Raw genomic sequence first — 27,961 nt, forward strand, 5'->3', positions numbered from 1 at the left:
GCCATGTGTTACAACAGCGTGGCTTCTTAGTAAAAAAGTGCGGGTACTTTTCTGGCCCGCCTGCAGTCCAGACCTGTCTCCCGTGGAAAATGTGTGGCGCATTATGAAGCCTAAAATAGGACAGCGGAGACCCCGGACTGTTGAAGGACTGAAGCTCTACATAAAACAAGAATGGGAAAGAATTCCACTTTCAAAGCTTCAACAAATAGTTTCCTCAGTTCCCAAACGTTTATTGAGTGTTGTTAAAAGAAAAGGTGATGTAACACAGTGGTGAACATGCCCTTTCCCAACTACTTTGGCACGTGTTGCAGCCATGAAATTCTAAGTTAATTATTATTTGCAAAAAAAATAACAAATGTTTATGAGTTTGAACATCAAATATGTTGTCTTTGTAGCATATTCAACTGAATATGGGTTGAAAAGGATTTGCAAATCATTGTATTCTGTTTATATTTACATCTAACACAATTTCCCAACTCCTATGGAAACGAGGTTTTGTATATAAATGTATAAAATGTAAAAAAAAAAAACAGTGATGTTTACACTAATAAAAAGAATATTTAGAGATGTTCGATAATATCGTCCGATAAATGCTTCAAAATCGGTTTCAAAAAGTAAAATGTATGACTTTTCAAAACGCTGCTGTACGGAACGGTACACAAACGTGGGGAGAATAAACCTTAAAAGGTACTGACTTTGCATGTTGGTCCAATCACGTAACAACTGCGGCTTTTCACACACACAAGTGAATGCAAGGCATACTTGGTCAACAACCATACAGGTCACACTGAGGGTGGCCGTATAAACAACTTTAACACTGTTACAAGTATGCGCCACACTGTGAACCCACACCAAACAAGAATGACAAACACATTTCAGGAGAACATTCGCACCGTAACACAACAAAACATATACCCAGAACCCCTTGCAGCACTAACTCTTCCGGGACGCTACAATATACACCCCCCGCTAACCCCTACCCGAGCAGTAATTTCTCCAGATACTCTGAACCTTTTAAAGATATTACGGACTGTAGATGGTGAAATCCTTAAATCCTTGAGAAATGTTCTTAAACTGTTGGACAATTTGCTCAGGCATTTGTTGACAAAGTGGTGACATTTGCCCCGTCCTTGTTTATGAGTGACTGAGCATTTCATGGAAGCTGCTTTTATACCAAATCATGGCACCCACCTGTTCCCAATTAGCCTGTTCACTGGTGGGAAGTTCTAAATAAATGTTTGATGAGCATTACTCAACTCTCTCAGTCTTTTTTGCCACTCGTGCCGGCTTTTTTGACACATGTTGCAGACATCAAATTCCAAATAAGCTGAGAAAAGGTTGAGAACCACTGGTCTATGGTATATTGTCTAACTAGGAAGTTGAATGTGTTATGTTGCGCCCTACAAAGTGTTTGCAATGTAAGTATTGTGTTTATTATTGTGGAGGGGGCGTGGCCTGAATGTTTTTTTCTTTGGTCACGTCTCTCTCTCTCTCTGGCTCCCACGCCAACTCCAATTAAAACCCAGTGTCTCATCCCGGCTGCTGCTAATAAAGGCGACAGATACACCCTGTTTCGCGGCAGGCCCACAGGCCACGCCCCCCTCCATAATTATACATTAGCTGTTTTTTGCTGTAATATTCATCCTAGTGCTAGTTTCAATTACTAAATTTGGAAATAGCCATGTAGAATCACTAATGCTAACAGTAGCCTGTCTATGGAATGAATTAGCATCAAGCTAGCGCATTTTGAAAGACTTACTTTACATCAAAGTATTTTCTATCAACGCAAACTTGCTTTGTTGGTGTTGAAAATTGCAAGATTACTTATTACTTATAAGATTACTTGCTGATTTACGTGAGCTGGTGTTCGGTCTGAAACCGGGCGTGACATCACGTGCAATAAAGGCGTCGAAATATGGCACCGCGTCATTTTAGGGGATTTGATACCCGGTAGTACCGACGGAATTCGGTCAGTGTTAAAAAAAGTACCGAATTCCATAACTATCCCTAAATATATGCCTTCTGTACTTTGGAAGATTTAGGACTAAAACATGCTTACATATTCATTGAAGGCATTTTAAGATCCGTATTTATGAGACTTTCAAATCCAAACATGTTCCAATGCAAGAATTGCATCAAAGTAAATAAAAAATGTCAACATATTTATTCTAGAAAACAGATATTTCGCACACAGACCTCCGTCCCCGCGTCACGAGCTGTGTGTCTCGTCTCCCGGTGTTCCCTCTGCTTCCCTGACTGCCTCTTGGATCTCGACCTCCCGCCTGGACACGGACTTTTGACGCCTCGCTATCGGCCCCCGACTTCCTACCTGTGCTCACAGACCTACGAGCCTGCCTCGCCCCTTACTTGGACACCCTCCAGTTAATTCACACACATAGTCGCACACCACACACACATGATATATATACATATAGTGTGTGAATGTGAGTGTGAATGTTGTTTGTCTATCCGAGTTGGCCCTGTGTACCCCACCTTCCGCCCGATTGTAGCTGAGATAGATTCCAGCGACCCGAAAGGGAATAAGCGGTAGAAAAATGGATGGATATTAATTCTTACAGTACCTACTAAACGCCACTAGGTGACAGTGCCTTGCTGTCGGCGAGGGAGTAGCTGGACTTGATTTAGCACTTGCGGTAAAATGTACACGTTGCTGCTTTTCCGGCTGAGTCCCTCGACACCCACGAAATGTCCAAGCCCGGATAAATGGAGGCTAGGTCAAAAAAGGGCATCCGGCGAATAAAAAACGACGCCCGACAAATCATACCGACTTGACTCGCTGTGGGGACCCCTGACGGGAAAAACCGAAAGACGTCAGAAACAGCCTAAAACATTGCTTAAGTGTTTTTACGGGGGTTAGAGTTTGGCCCTGGAACAGATCAAGTTCTTTTTAGATGACTTCCTGTGTCAAGTTCAGCAACGTCACAGATGAACGTTTGTTGATAAAGTGGACTTTACTGCAGTAAAAACACTAGTGAACATTCCAACAAAAGCCTCAACAATATCAATAGCAATCAATCTATTTAACTATTTCTTTAATGGGGAACTGCACTTTCTTTTAGGGGATCATACATGGACTGGACTCTCACTATTATGTTAGATCCACTATGGACTGGACTCTTACTATTATGTTAGATCCACTATGGACTGGACTCTCACTATTATGTTGGATCCACTATGGACTGGACTCTTACTATTATGTTAGATCCACTATGGACTGGACTCTCACTATTATGTTAGATCCACTATGGACTGGACTCTCACTATTATGTTAGATCCACTATGGACTGGACTCTCACTATGTTGTTAGATCCACTATGGACTGGACTCTCACTATTATGTTAGATCCACTATGGACTGGACTCTCACTACTATGTTAGATCCACTATGGACTGGACTGACTATTATGTTAGATCCACTATGGACTGGACTCTTACTATTATGTTAGATCCACTATGGACTGGACTCTCACTATTATGTTAGATCCACTATGGACTGGACTCTCACTATTATGTTAGATCCACTATGGACTGGACTGACTATTATGTTAGATCCACTATGGACTGGACTCTTACTATTATGTTAGATCCACTATGGACTGGACTCTCACTATTATGTTAGATCCACTATGGACTGGACTCTCACTATTATGTTAGATCCACTATGGACTGGACTCTCACTATTATGTTAGATCCACTATGGACTGGACTCTCACTATGTTGTTAGATCCACTATGGACTGGACTCTCACTATTATGTTAGATCCACTATGGACTGGACTCTCACTATTATGTTAGATCCACTATGGACTGGACTCTCACTATTATGTTAGATCCACTATGGACTGGACTCTCACTATTATGTTAGATCCACTATGGACTGGACTCTCACTATTATGTTAGATCCACTATGGACTGGACTCTCACTATTATGTTAGATCCACTATGGACTGGACTCTCACTATTATGTTAGATCCACTATGGACTGGACTCTCACTATGTTGTTAGATCCACTATGGACTGGACTCTCACTATTATGTTAGATCCACTATGGACTGGACTCTCACTACTATGTTAGATCCACTATGGACTGGACTGACTATTATGTTAGATCCACTATGGACTGGACTCTCACTATTATGTTAGATCCACTATGGACTGGACTCTCACTATTATGTTAGATCCACTATGGACTGGACTCACACTATTATGTTAGATCCACTATGGACTGGACTGACTATTATGTTAGATCCACTATGGACTGGACTCTTACTATTATGTTAGATCCACTATGGACTGGACTCTCACTATTATGTTAGATCCACTATGGACTGGACTGACTATTATGTTAGATCCACTATGGACTGGACTCTTACTATTATGTTAGATCCACTATGGACTGGACTCTTACTATTATGTTAGATCCACTATGGACTGGACTCTCACACTATTATGTTAGATCCACTATGGACTGGACTCTTACTATTATGTTAGATCCACTATGGACTGGACTCTCACTATTATGTTAGATCCACTATGGACTGGACTCTCACTATTATGTTAGATCCACTATGGACTGGACTCTCACTATTATGTTAGATCCACTATGGACTGGACTCTTACTATTATGTTAGATCCACTATGGACTGGACTCTCACACTATTATGTTAGATCCACTATGGACTGGACTCTTACTATTATGTTAGATCCAATATGGACTGGACTCTTACTATTATGTTAGATCCACTATGGACTGGACTCTCACTATTATGTTAGATCCACTATGGACTGGACTCTTACTATTATGTTAGATCCACTATGGACTGGACTCTCACTATTATGTTGGATCCACTATGGACTGGACTCTCACTATTATGTTAGATCCACTATGGACTGGACTCTCACTATTATGTTAGATCCACTATGGACTGGACTCTCACTATTATGTTAGATCCACTATGGACTGGACTCTCACTATTATGTTAGATCCACTATGGACTGGACTCTTACTATTATGTTAGATCCAATATGGACTGGACTCTTACTATTATGTTAGATCCACTATGGACTGGACTCTCACTATTATGTTAGATCCACTATGGACTGGACTCTTACTATTATGTTAGATCCACTATGGACTGGACTCTCACTATTATGTTGGATCCACTATGGACTGGACTCTCACTATTATGTTAGATCCACTATGGACTGGACTCTCACTATTATGTTAGATCCACTATGGACTGGACTCTCACTATTATGTTAGATCCACTATGGACTGGACTCTCACTATTATGTTAGATCCACTATGGACTGGACTCTTACTATTATGTTAGATCCAATATGGACTGGACTCTTACTATTATGTTAGATCCACTATGGACTGGACTCTCACTATTATGTTGGATCCACTATGGACTGGACTCTTACTATTATGTTAGATCCACTATGGACTGGACTCTCACTATTATGTTAGATCCACTATGGACTGGACTCTCACTATTATGTTAGATCCACTATGGACTGGACTCTCACTATTATGTTAGATCCACTATGGACTGGACTCTCACTATTATGTTGGATCCACTATGGACTGGACTCTCACTATTATGTTAGATCCACTATGGACTGGACTCTCACTATTATGTTAGAGCTCTGCCGCCCCAATAAATAAAATAAATAAATGCATTTATTTTTTTACTTTGCTTCTTATAACTTTCAGAAAGATATTTTTAGAGAAAAATACAACCTTAAAAATGATTTTAGGATTTTTAAACACATACACCTTTTTACCTTTTAAATTGCTTCCTCTTCTTTCCTGAGAATTTAAATCAATGTTCAAGTAAAAAAAAATTTTCTATTGTAAAGAATAATAAATACATTTTGATTTAATTCTTCATTTTAGCTTCTGTTTTTTCGACAAAGAATATTTGTGAAATATTTCTTCAAACTTATGATTAAAATTCCAAAAAATTATACTGGCAAATCTAAAAATTCTGTAGAATCAAATTTAAATCTTATTTTAAAGTCTTTTGAATTTCTTTCAAAATTTTTGTTCTGGAAAATCTAGAAGAAATGATTTGTCTGTTAGAAATATAGCTTGGTCCCATTTGTTATATATTCTAACAAAGTGCAGATTGGATTTCAACCTATTTAAAACATGTCATCAAAGTTCTAAAATTAATCTTAATCAGGAAAAATGACTAATGATGTTCCATAAATTTAAATTTTTTATTTTTGAAAAAATATCCGAATTAGCGAGTTTTTCTCTTCTTTTTTTCGGTTGAATTTAGACATTTAAAGAGGCGAAATTGAAGATAAACTATGTTTCAAAATTTAATTTTCATTTTTTTCCTGTTTTCTCCTCTTTTAAACCATTCAATTAAATGTTTTTTTCATCATTTATTCCTTACAGAAAACCTTCTGTAGAAGGAAAAAAAATGTAATGACGGACAGAAATACCCTTTAAAAAAATATATATATTTATCTAGTGTGTGAATGTTGTCTGTCTATCTGTGTTGGCCCTGCGATGAGGTGGCGACTTGTCCAGGGTGTACCCCGCCTTCCGCCCGATTGTAGCTGAGATAGGCGCCAGCACCCCCCGCGACCCCGAAAGGGAATAAGCGGTAGAAAATGGATGGATGGATGGATGTTTCTATATATATTTATTGTGAGAAATCATTAAGATGATCCACAAAGATAAATATCATTAATTATTAATAATAACATAGAGTTAAAGGTAAATTGAGCAGATTGGCTATTTATTTAAGTGTGTATCAAACTGGTAGCCCAGGGGTAGGGAACCTATGGCTTTTGATGACTGCATCTGGCTCTCAGATAAATCTTAGCTGACATTGCTTAACACAAAAAGTAATGAATAATTCCGCTGGTAATCACAGTGTTAAAAATAACATTCAAAATATAAAAAATTCTCATGCATTTTTATCCGTCCATCCATTTTCTACATAACCTGTTCAAGAAGTCAAGAATGGTAAGAAGTATAATGAGTTTCTTATTCTTTTTGATAACATTGCTATTCTGAAACTAACCAATAATAAAAAGATACTTCTTAATGCGACTGCTTGAACTGGTGGGGTAGAAAACGGATGGACGGTGGCAGAGGGGTTAGTGCGTCTGCCTCACAATACGAAGGTCCTGCAGTCCTGGGTTCAAATCTGTGTGGAGTTTGCATGTTCTCCCCGTGACTGCGTGGGTTCCCTCCGGGTACTCCGGCTTCCTCCCACCTCCAAAGACATGCACCTGGGGATAGGCCCCTCCCACCTCCAAAGACATGCACCTGGGGATAGGCCCCTCCCACCTCCAAAGACATGCACCAGGGGATAGGCCCCTCCCACCTCCAAAGACATGCACCTGGGGATAGGCCCCTCCCACTTCCAAAGACATGCACCTGGGGATAGGCCCCTCCCACCTCCAAAGACATGCACCTGGGGATAGGCCCCTCCCACTTCCAAAGACATGCACCTGGGGATAGGCCCCTCCCACCTCCAAAGACATGCACCTGGGGATAGGCCCCTCCCACCTCCAAAGACATGCACCTGGGGATAGGCCCCTCCCACCTCCAAAGACATGCACCTGGGGATAGGCCCCTCCCACCTCCAAAGACATGCACCTGGGGATAGGCCCCTCCCACCTCCAAAGACATGCACCTGGGGATAGGCCCCTCCCACCTTCCAAAGACATGCACCTGGGGATAGGCCCCTCCCACCTCCAAAGACATGCACCTGGGGATAGGTTGATTGGCAACACTAAATGGTCCCTAGTGTGTGAATGTTGTCTGTCTATCTGTGTTGGCCCTGCCATGAGGTGGCGACTTGTCCAGGGTGTACCCCGCCTTCCGCCCGATTGTAGCTGAGATAGGCGCCAGCGCCCCCCGCGACCCCACAAGGGAATAAGCGGTAGAAAATGGATGGATGGATAGTTAGCTTCAGAATAAAAATGTTATTGAAAAGAATAACAGACGTGTTATACCCTAATGTTGGTTTTACTTAAAAATGCACACATTTAGTTGTGTTCAGTGTTAAAAAAAATATTATTTGGCTCTCACGGAAATACATTTTGAAATATTTGGCTTCCATGGCTCTCTCAGCCAAAAAGGTTCCCGACCCCTGTGGTAGCCCTTGGCATTAATCAGTACCTAAAAAGTAGCTCTCTCTTCCAAAAAGGCTGGCGCCCCCTGCTTTAGATTGTGCGTATCACAGTCTGTTGTTGTCTGTACAATTTTTGTGTGGTCCTGCTTGGACTCCGTCGACACTTTCATCTCATTTCCAAGCCAGACGTGTTTTTCCAGTCTCGGCTTTCATTGCTGTCGGAGCGGCCATGTTCTCAGGACCCCCTGCTGGGATTACCTGTGGCCTCGGCTTAGCCGTGCGGATTTACAGGCCGCGTCTGCGAGGGGATTTCAGCGCGGCGACTGATGAATCCGGAGCATTGCTGGCGACGGAGCGAGTCACGGCTCATTAATTGGGAGAAACGTCTTTAAAGCGTGAGATAAAGGACGCCCCTCCCCTTCCTGGCCCGTCTTCTCCACTCGAGTGTTGCGCAACTTGCGAGTGCGCTCGTCTTGTCAGAGTATAAGACAGACGGCGGAAGGGTCGTGTTTGTGCACGGACGCACTCTTACAGCCCTCGGGACGCAGCGCCTGGTAGCCGACGGCCTCTGCCAACCTCCTTTTCTGCACCCGGTGCAGGAGGATCCGGTAGGTGCCGGTCAGAGGGCTCTTAGAGTCCGAACAGGGGTTGTTCTGCAGGAGAAGCGCCGTAATTCCCAGATCGGACAATAGCGTTTTCACCTCTTCCTCTTCCTGGCTTAGAGTCGGCGCGGCCTGAGCGAAGTGGGCCGGCGACAAAGGCAGGGACTCAAAAGGACGAGGAGCCTCGGTCCCCCTGAGCCAAGGACTGTCTGCTATTTGGGTTAGGGAGGAGCGGTCCAGCGGTACCGGACGCAGCATACCTTTGATGAGCGTCTGGCACTGGTCGGGCACGTACGCCGGGATGCTGTAGGCCCCTTGGAGGACGCAACGCTTCAGCCGCCCCAAATTGTCCCCGAAAAAAGGCAAAGTGGCGGTCACGGTGAAGTAGAGGAGAACACCTAAAGCCCAGACGTCCGAGCAGCGTCCCACGTAGCCTTTGTCTCGGAAAAGTTCGGGCGCGGCGTACGGCGGGGAGCCGCAGAAACTGCTGAGCAACTGGTGGGCCGCGATCTCGGTGCTGAAGCCGAAGTCACCCACCTTGATGCAGCAGCTGCTGGTGTAGAAGATGTTCTCCGCTTTCAGGTCTCTGTGGACGATGTTGTTGTCGTGCTGCAACAGAAAAAAACAGAATCAACATCCATCCATCATCTTCCGCTTATCCGAGGTCGGGTCGCGGGGGCAGCAGCCTAAGCAGGGAAGCCCAGACTTCCCTCTCCCCAGCCACTTCGTCCAGTTCCTTCCGGGGGATCCCGAGGCGTTCCCAGGCCAGCCGAGAGACATAGTCTTCCCAACGTGTCCTGGGTCTTCCCCGTGGCCTCCTACCGGTTGGACGTGCCCTAAACACCTCCCTAGGGAGGCGTTCGGGTGGCATCCTGACCAGATGCCCGAACCACCTCATCTGGCTCCTCTCGATGTGGAGGAGCAGCGGCTTTACTTTGAGTTCCTCCCGGATGGCAGAGCTTCTCACCCTATCTCTAAGGGAGAGACCCAACTCATTTGGGCCGCTTGTACCCGTGATCTTGTCCTTTCGGTCATGACCCAAAGCTCATGACCATAGGTGAGGATGGGAACGTAGATCGACCGGTAAATTGAGAGCTTTGCCTTCCGGCTCAGCTCCTTCTTCACCACAACGGATCGATACAACGTTCGCATTACTGAAGACGCCGCACCGATCCACCTGTCGATCTCACCATCCACTCTTCCCTCACTCGTGAACAAGACTCCTAGGTACTTGAACTCCTCCACTTGGGGCAGGGTCTCCAATTAATTGGCAGCAGCCGGCCACAAAACATTTAGATTAGATTAGATAGATTAGACTTTTGACAAGAACAAGAAAGTTTGATCATATTACGCCTGTACTGTATATACCTTTATATACATATATACATACATATATACCTATACTGTATATACCTTTATATACATATATACATACATATATACCTATACTGTATATACCTTTATATACATATATACATACATATATACCTATACTGGCTCACCTGCACTGGCTTCCTGTGCACTTAAGATGTGACTTTAAGGTTTTACTAATTACGTATAAAATACTACACGGTCTAGCTCCATCCTATCTTGCCGATTGTATTGTACCATATGTCCCGGCAAGAAATCTGCCTTCAAAAGACTCCGGCTTATTAGTGATTCCTAGAGCCCAAAAAAAGTCTGCGGGCTATAGAGCGTTTTCCGTTCGGGCTCCAGTACTCTGGAATGCCCTCCCGGTAACAGTTCGAGATGCTACCTCAGTAGAAGCATTTAAGTCTCACCTTAAAACTCATCTGTATACTCTAGCCTTTAAATAGACCTCCTTTTTAGACCAGTTGATCTGCCGCTTCTTTTCTTTCTCCTATATCCCCCCCCTCCCTTGTGGAGGGGGTCCGGTCCGATGACCATGGATGAAGTACTGGCTGTCCAGAGTCGAGACCCAGGATGGACCGCTCGCCTGTGTATCGGTTGGGGACATCTCTACGCTGCTGATCCGCCTCCGCTTGAGATGGTTTCCTGTGGACGGGACTCTCGCTGCTGTCTTGGATCCGCTTTGAACTGAACTCTCGCGGCTGTGTTGGAGCCACTATGGATTGAACTTTCACAGTATCATGTTAGACCCGCTCCACATCCATTGCTTTCGGTCCCCTAGAGGGGGGGGGGGGGTTGCCCACATCTGAGGTCCTCTCCAAGGTTTCTCATAGTCAGCATTGTCACTGGCGTCCCACTGGATGTGAATTCTCCCTGCCCACTGGGTGTGAGTTTTCCTTGCCCTTTTGTGGGTTCTTCTGAGGATGTTGTAGTCGTAATGATTTGTGCAGTCCTTTGAGACATTTGTGATTTGGGGCTATATAAATAAACATTGATTGATTGATTGATAGTACTTTAGTTATTCCGTCAGGAAAATTACAATTTTCAGCACAATCCCATTCAAGATCAGACAAACATTACTTATAAACGCATGCTTACCTTAGCTAACGCTAAATATTACTCAAATCTCATCCACCGTAATAAAAACGATCCTAAATTTTTGTTTAGTACGGTAGCATCGCTAACCCAACAAGGGACCCCTTCCAGTAGCTCCACCCACTCAGCTGATAATAATAATAATAATAATAATAATAATAATAATAATATATTTTATTTGTAAAAAGCACTTTACGTTGAGCAAACAACCTCAAAGTGCCAAAGTGTAAAAAAATAGTAATAATAAAAAATAAATAAAATATAAAACTAGAAACAGCCCAAAGGCTACAACCAGCATGCATGTCTATAGAAAGGCTTTTTTAAAAAGATGGGTTTTTAAGCCTTTTTTAAAAGCATTCACAGTCTGAGGTGCCCTCAGGTTGTCAGGGAGAGCGTTCCACAGACTGGGAGCGGCGGAGCAGAAAGCCCGGTCTCCCATTGTTCGAAGCTTTGTGCGTGGAGGTTGGAGGAGGTTAGCCTGTATGGAGCAGAGGTGTCGTGTGGAGGATTTGGGGGTGAGCAGTTCTTTGAGGTATAGGGGGGCATTTCCATGGAGGCACTGGTGGGTTAGTAGGGAGATTTTGAATTCAATCCTGAATGGATGACTTTATGCAATTCTTTAATAAGAAAATTGAAGTCATCAGAAAGGAGATTAAAGACAATGCGTCCCAGCTACAACGGGGTTCTATTAACACTGATACGATGGTATATACCGCGGATACTGCCCTCCAAAATAGTTTCTCTCGTTTTGAGGAAATAACATTAGAGGAATTGTTACAACGTGTAAATGGAATAAAACAGACAACATGTTTACTTGACCCACTTCCTGGGAAACTGATCAAGGAGCTCTTTGTATTATTAGGTCCATCAGTGCTAAATATTATAAACTTATCACTTTCCTCGGGCACTGTTCCCCTAGCATTCAAAAAAGCGGTTATTCATCCTCTCCTTAAAAGACCTAACCTCGATCCTGACCTCATGGTAAACTACCGACCGGTGTCTCACCTTCCCTTTATTTCGAAAATCCTCGAAAATATTGTTGCAGAGCAGCTAAATGAACACTTAGCGTCTAACATTCTATGTGAAACCTTTCAATCCGGTTTCAGGGCAAATCACTCCACGGAGACAGCCCTCGCAAAAATGACTAATGATCTATTGCTAACGATGGATTCTGACGCGTCATCTATGTTGCTGCTCCTCGATCTTAGCGCTGCTTTCGATACCGTCGATCAGAATATTTTATTAGAACGTATCAAAACACGAATTGGTAAGTCAGACTTAGCCCAGTCTTGGTTTAACTCTTGTCTTACTGATAGGATGCAGTGCGTCTCCCATAACAGTGTGACCTTGGACTATGTTAAGGTAACGTGTGGAGTTCCCCAGGGTTCGGCCCTTGGCCCTGCACTCTTCAGCATCTACATGCTGCCGCTAGGTGACATCATACGCAAATACGGTGTTAGCTTTCACTGTTATGCTGATGACACCCAACTCTACATGCCCCTAAAGCTGACCAACACGCCGGATTGTAGTCAGCTGGAGGCGTGTCTTAATGAAATTAAACAATGGATGTCCGCTAACTTTTTGCAACTCAACGCCAAAAAAACGGAAATGCTGATTATCGGTCCTGCTAGACACCGACCTCTATTTAATAATACAACTTTAACATTTGACAACCAAATAATAAAACAAGGTGACTCGGTAAAGAATCTGGGTATTATCTTCCACCCAACTCTCTCCTTTGAGTCACACATTAAAAGCGTTACTAAAACGGCCTTCTTTCATCTCCGTAATATCGCTAAAATTCGCTCCATTTTGTCCACTAAAGACGCCGAGATCATTATCCATGTCTAATATCGCCCATCACTAATATCGATGAAATACGGAGATGATCATGATCTATCTTTTAGGCGTGGTCTTTTCCAGCACACCACAAGTAAAGAGATGTGTAAAACAAAAGGTGCTCACCATGTGTTTCACGGCAGAGACCACTTGAGCAAAGACCAGTTTGGCCTCCAAGTCGCTCAGCTTGCCCCTGGTGGTGATACGAGAGAACAGGTCGCCGCCGCTGCCGTACTCCATCGCCAGGTACAACTTCCTGCCGGTCTCCACCACCTCGTACAGACGCACCACGTTGGGGTGGCACAGCTTTTCCATGCAGCGGATCTCGGAGGAGGTGACCGGCTGGCCTCCCTTATCCAGACGCTGCTTGTCCACCATCTTCACTGCCACCCTTTCTGCCGGAAAAAACACGAGGGAGGCGATTTTGAAACAAGGGTCGAAACATCAGTCAGGTGTGATTGGTCAGCTAAAGCAGATGTGTCCAAAGTGCGGCCCGGAGGCCCTTTTCTGTCCGCAGCTAATGTTCTAAAGGCCCGTGGTACGTTTTTAAATCACGTACAAACCCCGTTTCCATATGAGTTGGGAAATTGTGTTAGATGTAAATATAAACAGAATACAATGATTTGCAAATCCTTTTCAACCCATATTCAGTTGAATATGCTACAAAGACAACATATTTGATGTTCAAACTCATAAACTTTATTTTTTTTTGCAAATAATAATTAACTTAGAATTTCATGGCTGCAACACGTGCCAAAGTAGTTGGGAAAGGGCATGTTCACCACTGTGTTACATCACCTTTTCTTTTAACAACACTCAATAAACGTTTGAGAACTGAGGAAACTAATTGTTGAAGCTTTGAAAGTGGAATTCTTTCCCATTCTTGTTTTATGTAGAGCTTCAGTCCTTCAACAGTCCGGGGTCTCCGCTGTCTTATTTTAGGCTTCATAATGCACCACACATTTTCCATGGGAGACATTACTGGACTGCAGACGGGCCAGGAAAGTACCCGCACTCTTTTACTACAAAACCACGCCGTTGTAACACGTGGCTTGGTATTGTTTTGCTGAAATAAGCAGGGGCGTCCATGATAACGTTGCTTGGATGAAAACATATGTTGCTCCAAAACCTGTATGGACCATTCAGCATTAATGGTGCCTTCACAGATGTGTAAGTTACCCATGCCTTGGGCACTAATACACCCCCATACCATCACAGATGCTGGCTTTTACACTTTGCACCTATAACAATCCGGATGGTTATTTTCCTCTTTGTTCCGGAGGACACCAGGTCCTCTGTTTCCAAATATAATTTGAAATGTGGACTCGTCAGACCACAGAACACTTTTCCACTTTGCATCAGTCCATCTTAGATGAGCTCGGGCCCAGCCAAGCCAGCGGCATTCCTGGGTGTTGTTGATAAATGGGTTTTGCTTTGCATAGTAGAGTTTTAACTTGCACTTACAGATGTAGCGACCAACTGTAGTTACTGACAGTGGTTTTATGAAGTGTTCCTGAGCCCATGTCGTGATATCCTTTACACACTGATGTCGGTTTTTGACGCAGTACCGTCTGAGGGATCAAAGGTCTGTAATATCATGGCTTACGTGCAGTGATTTCTCCAGATTCTCTGAACATTTTGATGATTTTACGGACCGTAGATGGTAAAATCCCTAAATTCCTTGCAATAGCTCGTTGAGAAATGTTGTTCTAAAACTGTTTGACAATTTGCTTACAAAGTGGTGACCCTCACCCCATCCTTGTTTGTGAATGACTGAGTATTTTTTGGGAAGCTGTTTTTATAGCCAATCATGGCACCCACCTGTTCCCAATTAGCCTGCACACCTGTGGGATGTTCCAAATAAGTATTTGATGAGCATTTCTCAACTTTATCAGTATTTATTGCCACCTTTCCCAACTTCTTTGTCACGTGTTGCTGGCATCAAACTCTAAACTTAATGATTATTTGCACAAAACTAAAATGTTTATGAGTTTGAACATCAAATATGTTGTCTTTGTAGCATATTCAACTGAATATGGCTTGAAAAGGATTTGCAAATCATTGTATTCTGTTTATATTTACATCTAACACAATTTCCCAACTCATATGAAAACGGAGTTTGTATTTTGGGGGGGAAATATTGCATATTTTGTGTATTTGTCACAAAAAGAAACAAAGTTTTCTATGACAAAAAGGGCAGGAAACAATACAAAAAATAATAACATATAATCAACGGATAGATCTAAAGTTGATTTAGACTTCTAGAGGGTTGAAAGTAAAAAAAAAAGAAGACTTTTATTATTTTTTTAACACTTTTATAAAAGGGGCTCTTATGATCCCCAGGAACTATAGTGAGATTTGTTTAAACTCTCATTGTTAAAAAAATAATAATGACTCAAAATGAATGTTGTTATGACCTCCCGCTCCAATTATGTCACATCAAATATTTCACTTTAAACATTTTTGAGGGGAAAATATTGCATATTTTGTGTATTTGTCACAAAAAGAAACAAAGTTTTCTATGACAAAAAGGGCAGGAAACAATACAAAAAATAAAAACATATAATCAACGGATAGATCTAAAGTTGATTTAGACTTCTAGAGGGTTGAAAGTAAAAAAAAAAGAAGACTTTTATTATTTTTTTAACACTTTTATAAAAGGGGCTCTTATGATCCCCAGGAACTATAGTGAGATTTGTTTAAACTCTCATTGTTAAAAAAATAATAATGACTCAAAATGAATGTTGTTATGACCTCCCGCTCCAATTATGTCACATCAAATATTTCACTTTAAACATTTTTGAGGGGAAAATATTGCATATTTTCTGTCTTGAGAGACAGCAGATTGTTCAGATGGACCAACATCAATCTACACTGATGAACATAACCTGTGGAGTTCCTCAGGGCTCGATACTAGGACCCACACTATTTATAATATATATTAATGAAGTATGTAAAGTATCAAAGCTGCTGAAATTCGTCCTTTTTGCTGATGATACAACAATTACATGTGCAGGTGACCACGTGAAGCAACTTCTGACTTCTGTAACTGAGGAGATGATCAAGTTAAAAACTTGGTTTAATGCGAACAAATTGTCTTTGAATTTAAAGAACACCAAAATAATGCTCTTTAGCAATCGCAAAAGTAATATACCGATCAGGATTGTTATTGACGATACACCAATAGAATATGTTCATCAAAATTCTTTCTTAGGAGTAGTAATAGATGAAAATATCTCATGGAAGGCTCATATAAGTTACCTGAGGACAAAAGTTGCTAAATGTGTTGGAATGATGAGGAGATCATGTCATTTATTGAACACCAATGCTCTAATGTTATTATATCATTCATTTATCATGTCATATTTAAACTATTGTGTTGAAGTCTGGGGGAATTGTTATAAATCACATCTACAACCTTTAGTCACTCTGCAGAAAAAGGCCATCAGGATTGTGTCCAATGTTCACTACAGACATCATTCAAATCCACTATTTATGAACTTAAAGCAACTTAAACTGAACGATGTGATCAATTTTAAAACTGCTCAAATGATGTTTAGGGCATCCCAAAACTCTCTACCATCCAATATACAGAACCTATTCCATGACAGAGATGATCACCATAGTTACGGTTTAAGAGGAAACAACAAATTATATTTGCCTAAATTTAGAACCACTTTCAAATCAACGTGCATTTCAGTGCGTGGAGTCAGTCTGTGGAACAACTTAGGCGACGAGTTAAAAACGTGTTCTAGCATGATTCAATTTAAAACACTGTTTCAAAAAGAAGTACTGAAGAAGTACGAGGAGGAAAGAGAGTGATGCCCTCAGCACAGAGCAATGGAAGAGAGGTGTGTGTGTGTGTGTGTGTGTGTTTGTTTTGTCTCGTCTTGTCTCATGGTATTGTTAGTGTACAGTTTTTCTTGTTTTGTTTATAGAGTATTGTTTTTGTATTATATTGTTTATGTTAAATGTGGAATGAGTAAGAGGGGTTGGGTTATTATAAGCAGCTGCTTCATCCAACCCCTTTTCAAGGGGCGGCATAGCTCGGTTGGCAGAGCGGCCGTGCCAGCAACTTGAGGGTTCCAGGTTCGATTCCGCTTCCGCCATCCTAGTCACTGCCGTTGTGTCCTTGGGCAAGACACTTTACCCACCTGCTCCCAGTGCCACCCACACTGCTTTAAATGTAACTTAGATATTGGGTTTCACTATGTAAAGCGCTTTGAGTCACTAGAGAAAAGCGCTATATAAATATAATTCACTTCACTTCAAGCCTTGCATAAATATCTTTGCCAACATGTAAAAAAAAACAAAAACTGTGTTTAGTTGTACTGTGTAGGTTTGAAATAAATATTTCAATTCAATTCTTTGCTATAGAAACCTTTTAAAAAAAAACTTTATATCGACGGATCTGAAGGTGATCTTGTGATTTAAGTGTGCAAAAATATACATATTATATGACACACCTGTCTATTATATGACTGAGAGTCCAAACTTAAGGGGAGCCCTAAAGGTTAAAACAATCTATATATTGTGTTGGTTTTGGAAATGAAAAATATGAAAACGGCCCTAGAATGCTTGGATTTTTCGGTGTGCGGCCCTCAGTTGAAAAAGTTAGGACACCCCCGAGCTAAAGGTTGAGGTGATACCTTTGGTCAAAGCATGGATGCCCAGTCTGACCGAGGAGAAGTTCCCCTGCCCGATCTCCCCGCGCAGCTCGTAGAATCCAACCCTGCGCCCCAGAATGAGCTCGTTGACCATCCTCGGGTTGTGTGCCAGGTCGTAGACCACCTTGTCGAAGGCCGTCTGCCGCACCCGCTCGGCCTCGCTCACCTGCGGGACGGCTCTTCTGGCGGCGGACGCAAAAGTGGACATCGGCGGCTTGGGGGTCTTTTCCGCCTTCTGGGACTCATCTTTGGCTTTTTTATTGACTTTCTGCTTGGGCCACAGCTTTGTCTTGATGGCTTTTCAATAGAGAAGACACAAAGGGAACACAACTTTGACATAATTGTAGCCTTTTTCAGACAACTGAACTTGGAAGTCAATGAAAAAGGTCTTGATAACAAAATTAAAGACCAGGACTGGCTGACGGAAGCGGTTTACTTTGTTCGGAGGTATGAAGAAAATGGCTGATAAAGTATTTTAGTTAATTGACATAGTTTATCTGGTCTTATTGTTGGGCCGCGAACGTCCCAAAAAATAGAATTTTCTCAGCTGTGGCCGTATAGGTTTTAATGGTAATACACTTTTCCACCACTTGTGGCAGTAAACACAAAGTCTACAACTAAAGTCATGCAGAAGTTTCTTAAGCGCAAGAATTATGACTGAAGTGGTGAGACTATTTTTATTTTCACTTACATTTTATTGACTGTTTAAGAAATGTATTACTATTTAGTTTATTCCTTTTGGCAGTAAATAATTGCACATAAATGCATTTTTTTGTGATTCATGCAGTTTATGAGATTAGTATAGTTTTTCTAAGCAGCCTGATTCCAACCTAAGGTTTATTATGTGTTAAATAAATAATCTTTGTGATTAACACAATGTTTCATATCATTTGACAAGGTTGTTAACCTATTAAACTGTATGTAGTTCAGATATAATTAATGAATATCGTTAAAATCAAGATTAGGATCACTGCGTTAGATATTTTTTATTTTGGAGCAGCCTATTGAGCAACACTGTTCGTAAATGAATATTTCCAAATGAAGAATTTGTCTTTGTAGTTTCTATTGTAAGTTAGCACATGCTTAAAGGTATTTCAAAAGCTAAATTTAAAAGCAGATGGCTAAATGAGGGCTACTGAATAATACGATTTGTCGACTAATCGTTTGGATAGTTGATGATTAGTCAAGTAATTTTTAGAATAGTTGATAATTAGTGTACCAATTGTTGAGTTAGTCGAGGATTAGTTGACCAATAGCTGAGATAATTGTTGATTAGACCAAACCTTTAGATCGCCAGTGATTACTCGAGCAATCGGTTGGATTGTCACTGATTAGTGGATCAATTGTTGATATCGCCAATGATTAGTCGACCCTTTGTTAAAATAGTAGATGGTTAGTCGACCAATTGCTGAGATAGTCGAGGATTAGTCGACCAATTGTTGACATGGTCGAGGATTATTCGACCAATGGCTGAGATAGTCGAGGATTAGTCGACCAATTGCTGAGATAGTCGAGGATTAGTCGACCAATTGTTGACATGGTCGAGGATTAGTCGACCAATGGTTGATATGGTCGAGGATTAGTCGACCAATGGTTGAGATGGTCGAGGATTAGTCGACCAATGGTTGATATGGTCGAGGATTTGTCGACCAATGGCTGAGATAGTCGAGGATTAGTCGACCAATTGTTGACATGGTCGAGGATTAGTCGACCAATGGTTGATATGGTCGAGGATTAGTCGACCAATGGTTGAGATGGTCGAGGATTAGTCGACCAATGGTTGATATGGTCGAGGATTTGTCGACCAATGGCTGAGATGGTCGAGGATTTGTCGACCAATGGCTGAGATGGTCGAGGATTTGTCGACCAATGGCTGAGATGGTCGAGGATTTGTCGACCAATGGTTGAGATGGTCGAGGATTAGTCGACCAATCGTTGAGATAGTCGAGGATTAGTCGACCAATCGTTGAGATGACCGAGGATTAATCGACCGATGTTTGAGATGGTCGAAAATTTGTCGACCAATCGTTGAGATAGTCGAGGATTAGTCAACCAATCGTTGAGATGGTCGACGATTAGTTGACCAATCATTGAGCTGGTCGATGATTAGTCGAAAAAACCCTGAGATAGTCGATGATTAGTCGACCAATCGTTGAGATAGTCGAGGATTAGTCGTCCAATCATTGAGATGACCGAGGATTAGTCAACCAATCGCTGAGATAACCGAAGATTAGTCGACCAATTTCTTAGATGGTCGATGATTAGTTGACCAATCGCTGAGGTAGTCAATGATTAGTCGACCAAATTGCTGAGCTAGTCGATGATTAGTTAAATAAATAAATGATAAATGGGTTGTACTTGTATAGCGCTTTTCTACCTTCAAGGTACTCAAAGCGCTTTGATACTACTTCCACATTTACCCATTCACACACACATTCACACACTGATGGAGGGAGCTGCCATGCAAGGCGCCAACCAGCACCCATCAGCAGCAAGGGTGAAGTGTCTTGCTCAGGACACAACGGACGTGACGAGGTTGGTACTAGGTGGGAATTGAACCAGGGACACTCGGGTTGCGCACGGCCACTCTCCCCACTGCGCCACGCCGCCCCAAATTGCTGAGCTAGTCCATGATTAGTTGACCAAATTGCTGAGCTAGTCGATGATTAGTTGACCAAATTGCTGAGCTAGTCGATGATTAGTTGACCAATCGCTGAGATAGTCAATGATTAGTTGACCAAATTGCTGAGCTAGTCGATGATTAGTTGACCAATCGCTGAGGTAGTCAATGATTAGTCGACCAAATTGCTGAGCTAGTCGATGATTAGTTGACCAAATTGCTGAGCTAGTCGATGATTAGTTGACCAACCGCTGAGGTAGTCAATGATTAGTTGACCAAATTGCTGAGCTAGTCGATGATTAGTTGACCAATCGCTGATGTAGTCGATTAGTCGACCAATAGCTGAGATTGTCGATGATTTGTCGACCAATTGCTGAGATAGTCGATGATTAATCGAGCATCAAGATGTTTTATTTATCAAAATAGTTGTTACTGTGTTAAGATAACACAATCTTTCCATCACATTTACATGTCATTTACACTACCATAACATCTCCTTAGAAACCTAGTAATCATCATTGTTTTCATGCATTAACAAATGTTTCAGAACAAAAGCAGAGACCTTTTATAATCACATTTTTAACTTAATTAAAATTAATTACTGTAATTATGAAGTCCTCAGCCACACTACCAGTGTCGTCACATTATTGTCTTTTACAAAAGGTGCCATCATTTTGACATCTGGGTATATTATTTTCATCAAAACATTTGACAAAGAACCACAGCTCTGCAAAGAAGCAAAAATTGCTGCTACAGTACATTTTTGTTCAAAAAATACATCCACAAGGATGACAAGCTTTGGTCTGACACTAAGCTTGAACAGCAGGTTACGAGGACCTCTCTGATACTCGGTGGTTGTGGGACAGATTTAGTCAGAGGCAGCTTTAGTCCTCAAAATGGAAAGGATTAACCTTTTTTTTGTTTGGGTACAGTAGAGTATTACTATGTGGCGTCTAATTGGGGAAGGCTGTTGATGTTAGCGGTTTAAAGTCAGGTCATTATAGAGGACCGCCATGACAAAGCTAAAGACTAACTTCCACATTTGTTCCTTTTATTCTAAGTTGCTACATATTGCATGTTAATACAAATGTGTGGCACATGTACAAAAAATGATGTGCTTGGAATAAACACACAGGCTACGTTTCTAAGAAATGTGTTCCAGAAAGTAAAAGTGGGGAAAATCCGAAAGTGAAAACAAATATTGACATTTTTCTGCACAGTGTTTATATAGCTGCAATAAATGCTATTAGTTAAGTTGAAGCAATTACTTTCACCAATAAAAACAGGAACAAAAACATTAGAGGTGTCCAATGTTACCATTAATGCAAATTACTAGTGCTTTTTAATCCGAATATAAGATCTTTATCATTATACAGCAAAATATAGAGACAACATTTGTGATGATTATTTACACAGATATTTAAATATTATTGCAATGTTGCAGTTATTAGTTTTATTTAAATTAATGTGTTTACTGTGTATCGAGAAAACTACAACAGTATACAAAAAAGACGATTAGGGATGCACCGATTAATCGGTAACCGAATATATTCGGCCGAATATTGCGAAAAAAGCCACGTTCGGCCTTCGGTGGAATGAGTTAAAAACAAGGCCGAATAGTGGCGTGTGACGCAATTTTTTGACGCGGTGACGCAATCAACCAACGTGCAGTGACGTTGGGATATGTTGTGTACCTGTATAAGTGTATGAGGTTACATGCACACACTTATTGAGATTTAGTGGGGCCTCTGTTTACATTATTAGCCTGTTGTGTAGGCTACCTGTATAAGTGTATGAGGTTACAAGCACACACTTATTGAGATTTAGTGGGGCCTCTGTTTACATTATTAGCCTGTTGTGTAGGCTACCTGTATAAGTGTATGAGGTTACAAGCACACACTTATTGAGATTTAGTGGGGCCTCTGTTTACATTATTAGCCTGTTGTGTAGGCTACCTGTATAAGTGTATGAGGTTACAAGCACACACTTATTGAGATTTACTTGAGCCTTCTGTTTACATTATTAGCATATCTACTGTGGCTCAGCAGACTTTTGCCAAAAGGACAATAATTCATTTGTTGTGGGTTTATCCACTTTAATGCACTTTATTTTTTTTGGAATGCATGTTTTGTTTGAAGGCCTAATATGAATGAAAAACTTTGTGCTTTTTTTTGAAAAGCAAAGGCTACTGGAATATTAAAAAAAATGTCAATATTCAATAAAAAAATACTTTATTTGAAAAACTTGTGAAAAACTGCATTCATTATTCGGTATTCGGTATTCGGCCAAGCGTTTAAGTTTTATTCGGCTTCGGCCACAAATTTTCATTTCGGTGCATCCTTAAAGACGATACATTGCAAAATGCGTAAAAATACATTGTGTATGACACAATATTTCATATTTTTAAAAATATTACCTCAAAGAAGGAAAATAAATCATATTTTACATAACACAATGTGCTTTTGAACATATAAAGCAGCCGTCTCCAAAGTGCCATTTGTAGCCTCCAGCTAATTTGTTAATTCTAAAAAATACTATAATAAAAATGTAAAACATAAAAGAGTGTAATAAAAGAGTAAACAGTGACATGTAACAAGAAAAAGTTGCAATGTTGACACTAATAAGACAAAGCTGCCATGCGGACTGTTGGTAGCTCGGTTGGTAGAGTGGCCGTGCCAGCAACTTGAGAGTTGCAGGTTCGATTCCCGCTTGTGCCATCCTAGTCACTGCCGTTGTGTCCTTGGGCAAGACACTTTACCCACCTGCTCCCAGTGCCACCCACACTGCTTTAAATGTAACTTAGATATTGGGTTTCACTATGTAAAGTGCTTTGAGTCACTTGAGATAAGCGCTATATAAATATTTTAAAAAAAAATTAAGAATATATAATTCACACTGTTATTGACCTGATGAAGGCTCCAATTACTTCACTGGAACTATTTCACTTTCAAATATTATGGGGGGATAATATTGCATATCTTGAGCGAAACAAAGTTTTCTTTCACAAAAGGGGCATCAAACAAACAAAAAAGTCTAAAAAAAATTATAAAATCTTATAACCAGGAGATCTTTATTTGTACCATGAACTGATTAACGTGGACCCCGACTTAAAACAAGTTGAAAAACTTATTGGGGTGTTACCATTTAGTGGTCAATTGTACGGAATATGTACTGTACTGTGCAATCTACTAATACAAGTATTAGTCAATCAATCATACAGACTTAAGCGTTAAAAGTAAAAAAATATAAATATACATTTGGCTTATTTTCAACACTTATTTTTTTATTGTTATGAATTATTGACCTATTTAGGGTTCCAATTACTTCATGTCAAATATTCCACTTTGAAATGTTTTGGGGGAAAATGTTGTGTGTTTGCCATATAAATAAGGCTTTTGACATAAAGGCCATAAACATAATGTGAAGTGAAGTGAATTATATTTATATAGCGCTTTTCTCAAGTGACTCAAAGCGCTTTACATAGTGACACCAAATATCTAAGTTACATTTAAACTAGAGATGCACCGAAATGAAAATTTGTGGCCGAAGCCGAATCCAAATAAAATTCAAACGCTTGGCCGAATACCGAATAATGAATGCAGTTTTTCAAAAAAAATTTAATATTGCATAGTGTGCAGGTGAGCCAGTACAGGCGTAATGTGATCAAACTTTCTTGTTCTTGTCAAAAGTCTAGCAGCCGCATTTTGTACCAACTGTAATCTTTTAATGCTAGACATGGGGAGACCCCAAAATAATACGTTACAGTAATCGAGACGAGACGTAACAAACGCAAGGATAATGATCTCAGCGTCTTTAGTGGACAAAATGGAGCGAATTTTAGCGATGTTACGGAGATGAAAGAAGGCCGTTTTAGTAACGCTTTTAATGTGTGCCTCAAAGGAGAGAGTTGGGTGGAAGATAATACCCAGATTCTTTACCGAGTCGCCTTGTTTAATTGTTTGGTTGTCAAATGTTAGAGTTGTATTATTAAATAGAGGTCGGTGTCTAGCAGGACCGATAATCAGCATTTCCGTTTTTTGGGCGTTGAGTTGCAAAAAGTTAGCGGACATCCATTGTTTAATTTCATTAAGACACGCCTCCAACTGACTACAATTCGGCGTGTTGGTCAGCTTTAGGGGCATGTAGAGTTGGGTGTCATCAGCATAACAGTGAAAGCTAACACTGTATTTGCGTATGATGATATCTCTGCGCTGCTGATCCGCCTCCGCTTGGGATGGTTTCCTGCTGGTTCCGCTGTGAACGGGACTCTCGCTTCTGTGTTGGATCCGCTTTGGACTGGACTCTTGCGACTGTGTTGGATCCATTATGGATTGAACTTTCACAGTATCATGTTAGACCCGCTCGACATCCATTGCTTTCCTCCTCTCCAAGGTTCTCATAGTCATCATTGTCACCGACGTCCCACTGGGTGTGAGTTTTCCTTGCCCTTATGTGGGCCTACCGAGGATGTCGTAGTGGTTTGTGCAGCCCTTTGAGACACTAGTGATTTAGGGCTATATAAGTAAACATTGATTGATTGATGAAATAGCCTAGAAAAAATATTTAGACATGTTTTTCAAATAAAGTAATTTTTTATTGAATATTGACATTTTTTTAATATTCCAGTAGTCTTTGCTTTTCAAAAAAAAAGCACAAAGTTTTTCATTTATATTAGGCCTTCAAACAAAACATGCATTCCAAAAAAAATAAAGTGCATTAAAGTGGATAAACCCACAACAAATGAATTATTGTCCTTTTGGCAAAAGTCTGCTTAGCCACAGTAGATATGCTAATAATGTAAACAGAGGCCCCACTAAATCTCAATAAGTGTGTGCTTGTAACCTCATACACTTATACAGGTAGCCTACACAACAGGCTAATAATGTAAACAGAGGCCCCACTAAATCTCAATAAGTGTGTGCTTGTAACCTCATACACTTATACAGGTACACAACATTGTAACCTCATACACTTATACAGGTACACAACATTGTAACCTCATACACTTATACAGGTACACAACATATCCCAACGTCACTGCACGTTGGTTGATTGCGTCACCGCGTCCAAAAATTGCGTCACACGCCACTATTCGGCCTTGTTTTTAACTCATTCCACCGAAGGCCGAATGTGGCTTTTTTTGCCATATTCGGCCGAATATATTCGGTTACCGATTAATCGGTGCATCCCTGGTTTAAACCAGTGTGGGTGGCACTGGGAGCAGGTGGGTAAAGTGTCTTGCCCAAGGACACAACGGCAGTAACTAGGATGGCACAAGCGGGAATCGAACCTGCAACCCTCAAGTTGCTGGCACAGCCACTCTACCAACCGAGCTGCAAAATTTAAAAAAAAAAAAAGGTTATAACGACAGACAGACCTGAAGTTGATCTTGAGATTCAAGCGTTAAATGAAAAAAATAATAATTTATGACTTATTTCTAACATTTTTATGACTGAGACCGGGGACCAAACTTGAGGAAAGCCAACAAGGTAAAAAAAAGCAACTATTGTATTGCTTTTAAAAAAGAAACATATCAAAATGGCCCCTGCATACTTTGATTTTTCAGTAGAAAAAGTTTGGACACCCCTGATATAAAGTCTGTTTTTCCAAACGTACGTAAAGAGCGCCATCCAGTGGATTTATCAAGTATTTCACCAAAACGAAATTCAAGGCATTGGAAATATTTCTGAGGAAAGTCATCAGAAACACTGATTTTTGACTCTCGTTTATTGATAATGTATCTCAAAAATGTTTCATATTGCTTTATTTTTTGTCTTTAATTTAGTTTCACCAGTTAAAAAGCTAAAAAACTGTGAAAACCATGACACTATGTTCCCTAAAAAGCAGAGTTTTGATTGATTGATTGAAACTTTTATTAGTAGATTGCACAGTTCAGTACATATTGGGCGGCATAGCTCGGTTGGTAGAGTGGCCGTGCCAGCAACTTGAGGGTTGCAGGTTCGATTCCCGCTTGTGCCATCCTAGTCACTGCCGTTGTGTCCTTGGGGAAGACACTTTACCCACCTGCTCCCACACTGGTTTAAATGTAACTTAGATATTGGGTGTCACTATGTAAAGCGCTTTGAGTCACTTGAGAAAAGCGCTACATAAATATAATTCACTTCACAATTCACATATTCCGTACAATTGACCACTAAATGCTAACACCCCAATAAGTTTTTCAACTTGTTTAAGTCCACGTCAATCAATACAAATATATACTATCAGCATAATACAGTCATCACACAAGTTAATCATCATAGTATATACATTGAATTATTGACATTATTAACAACCAGAGACATAGGGTATCACCACAAAATAAAAAGTAAGACATGTACCTGCATGCTGGGAGTCCTTCATACTGCCCCTCATCCTGTAACACCTGGCTGTGACTGAACATGTCAGCAGAGCTTCATTGGACAATCCTATTAAAGGCAGAGTATTAGTGGACTTGCTCAATGGCTCCCACGCAAGCTCCAATCATGGAAATGCTGCATAAACAATATGTACAGAGAACACCAATCATGTATTTCAATAAATGTATTGCTTATGGTTAATAACAGGTGTGGGCAGAGGTGTTTTTTCAACTGATTATAAAAGGTTTTAAGTAAAAACTGCTATTTTGTAGCTTTAGTTAGTATTTAAGTCTACTAGATGCTGTTTTTAATTGATGCTGCAGTGTTATTCAGTGTGTGTGAATTTATGTAGCAGATTTTTTTTAATTTAATTTACATCAAATTATGCTTGACAATTTTATTAAACGTTCATTTGATTGAATTATATTCAAATTGTCAGAACTTTATGGAGATTCATTTGTGTTTTTATTACAAACGCCTTTTTGAAACGGAATATATGTAACTGATTGTTTGCATTTCAATTTTGGGGACTGTTTTTTTGTTTGTTTGCTTTTTTTTTACATCAAATCATCCTGTTAATTTCATTAAAGGGGAACATTATCACAATTTCAAAAGGGTTAAAAACAATAAAAAAATCAGTTCCCAGTGGCTTGTTGTATTTTTTGCAGTTTTTTTCAAAATTTTACCGGTCTCGGAATATCCCTAAATAAAGCTTTAAAGTGGCTTATTTTCGGCTCTCTGCGAAGACACTGGCCATTTCCCTGTGACGTCACACAGTGCTGCCAATGTAAACAAACAATGGGAATACCACAGCAAGATATAGCGACATTAGCTCGGATTCAAACTCGGATTTCAGCGACTTAAGCGACTCAACAGATTACGCATGTATTGAAACAGATGGTTGGAGTATGAAAATATTGAAGAAGAAACTGAAGCTATTGACGCTATTCATAGCCATAGCATGGCCGAATAGCTGCGTTAGCATCGCCGGTAAAATGTGCGGACCAAATGATCAGGACTTTCGCATCTTTTGACACTGGAGCAACTTCAATCCGTCGATTGGTAAGTGTTTGTTTCGCAATAAATGTGGGTGGAAGGAAACGTAATATAGTTGCAGGTTATCCATACATCTCTGTACCATGTCTGCTTTAGCACCGCCGGTAAATAGCATGTTAGCATCGATTAGCATAGCATGTTAGCATCGATTAGCTGGCAGTCAACATCAACAAAACTCACCTTTGTGATTTCGTTGACTATCGTAGCAAATGCATCTGCAGGTTATCC

At 40.7% G+C, this 27,961-nt stretch overlaps 1 protein-coding gene across 1 annotated transcript; it reads right to left on the reverse strand.

The window, feature by feature from the left end:
- Nucleotides 1-7,713: 7,713 nt before the first annotated feature.
- On the reverse strand, nt 7,714-26,742 carry LOC133540409 (serine/threonine-protein kinase NIM1). The gene is made up of 4 exons (XM_061882988.1): nt 26,660-26,742; nt 17,681-17,995; nt 13,158-13,426; nt 7,714-9,335 (listed from the first exon to the last, which is right to left on the reverse strand). The coding sequence occupies exons 1-4, from the start codon at nt 26,691-26,693 to the stop codon at nt 8,601-8,603; spliced, it is 1,353 nt and encodes a 450-aa protein (XP_061738972.1). The 5' UTR covers nt 26,694-26,742; the 3' UTR covers nt 7,714-8,600.
- Between the last annotated feature and the right edge of the window lie 1,219 nt (nt 26,743-27,961).

This window comes from Nerophis ophidion, linkage group LG22 (assembly GCF_033978795.1).
Source record: "Nerophis ophidion isolate RoL-2023_Sa linkage group LG22, RoL_Noph_v1.0, whole genome shotgun sequence".
Lineage (NCBI taxonomy): Eukaryota > Metazoa > Chordata > Actinopteri > Syngnathiformes > Syngnathidae > Nerophis > Nerophis ophidion.

Bases quoted from the DNA above. Each gene is read 5' to 3' on its own strand.
- LOC133540409 (XM_061882988.1), bottom strand. From the start codon at position 26,693: ATGAGGGGCAGTATGAAGGACTCCCAGCATGCAG. The intron at 17,996-26,659 runs GTACATGTCTTA...TCTATTGAAAAG, and splicing joins GAAGGACTCCCAGCATGCAG to CCATCAAGACAAAGCTGTGG. The intron at 9,336-13,157 runs GTGAGCACCTTT...TTTCTGTTGCAG, and splicing joins TCTCTGCCGTGAAACACATG to CACGACAACAACATCGTCCA.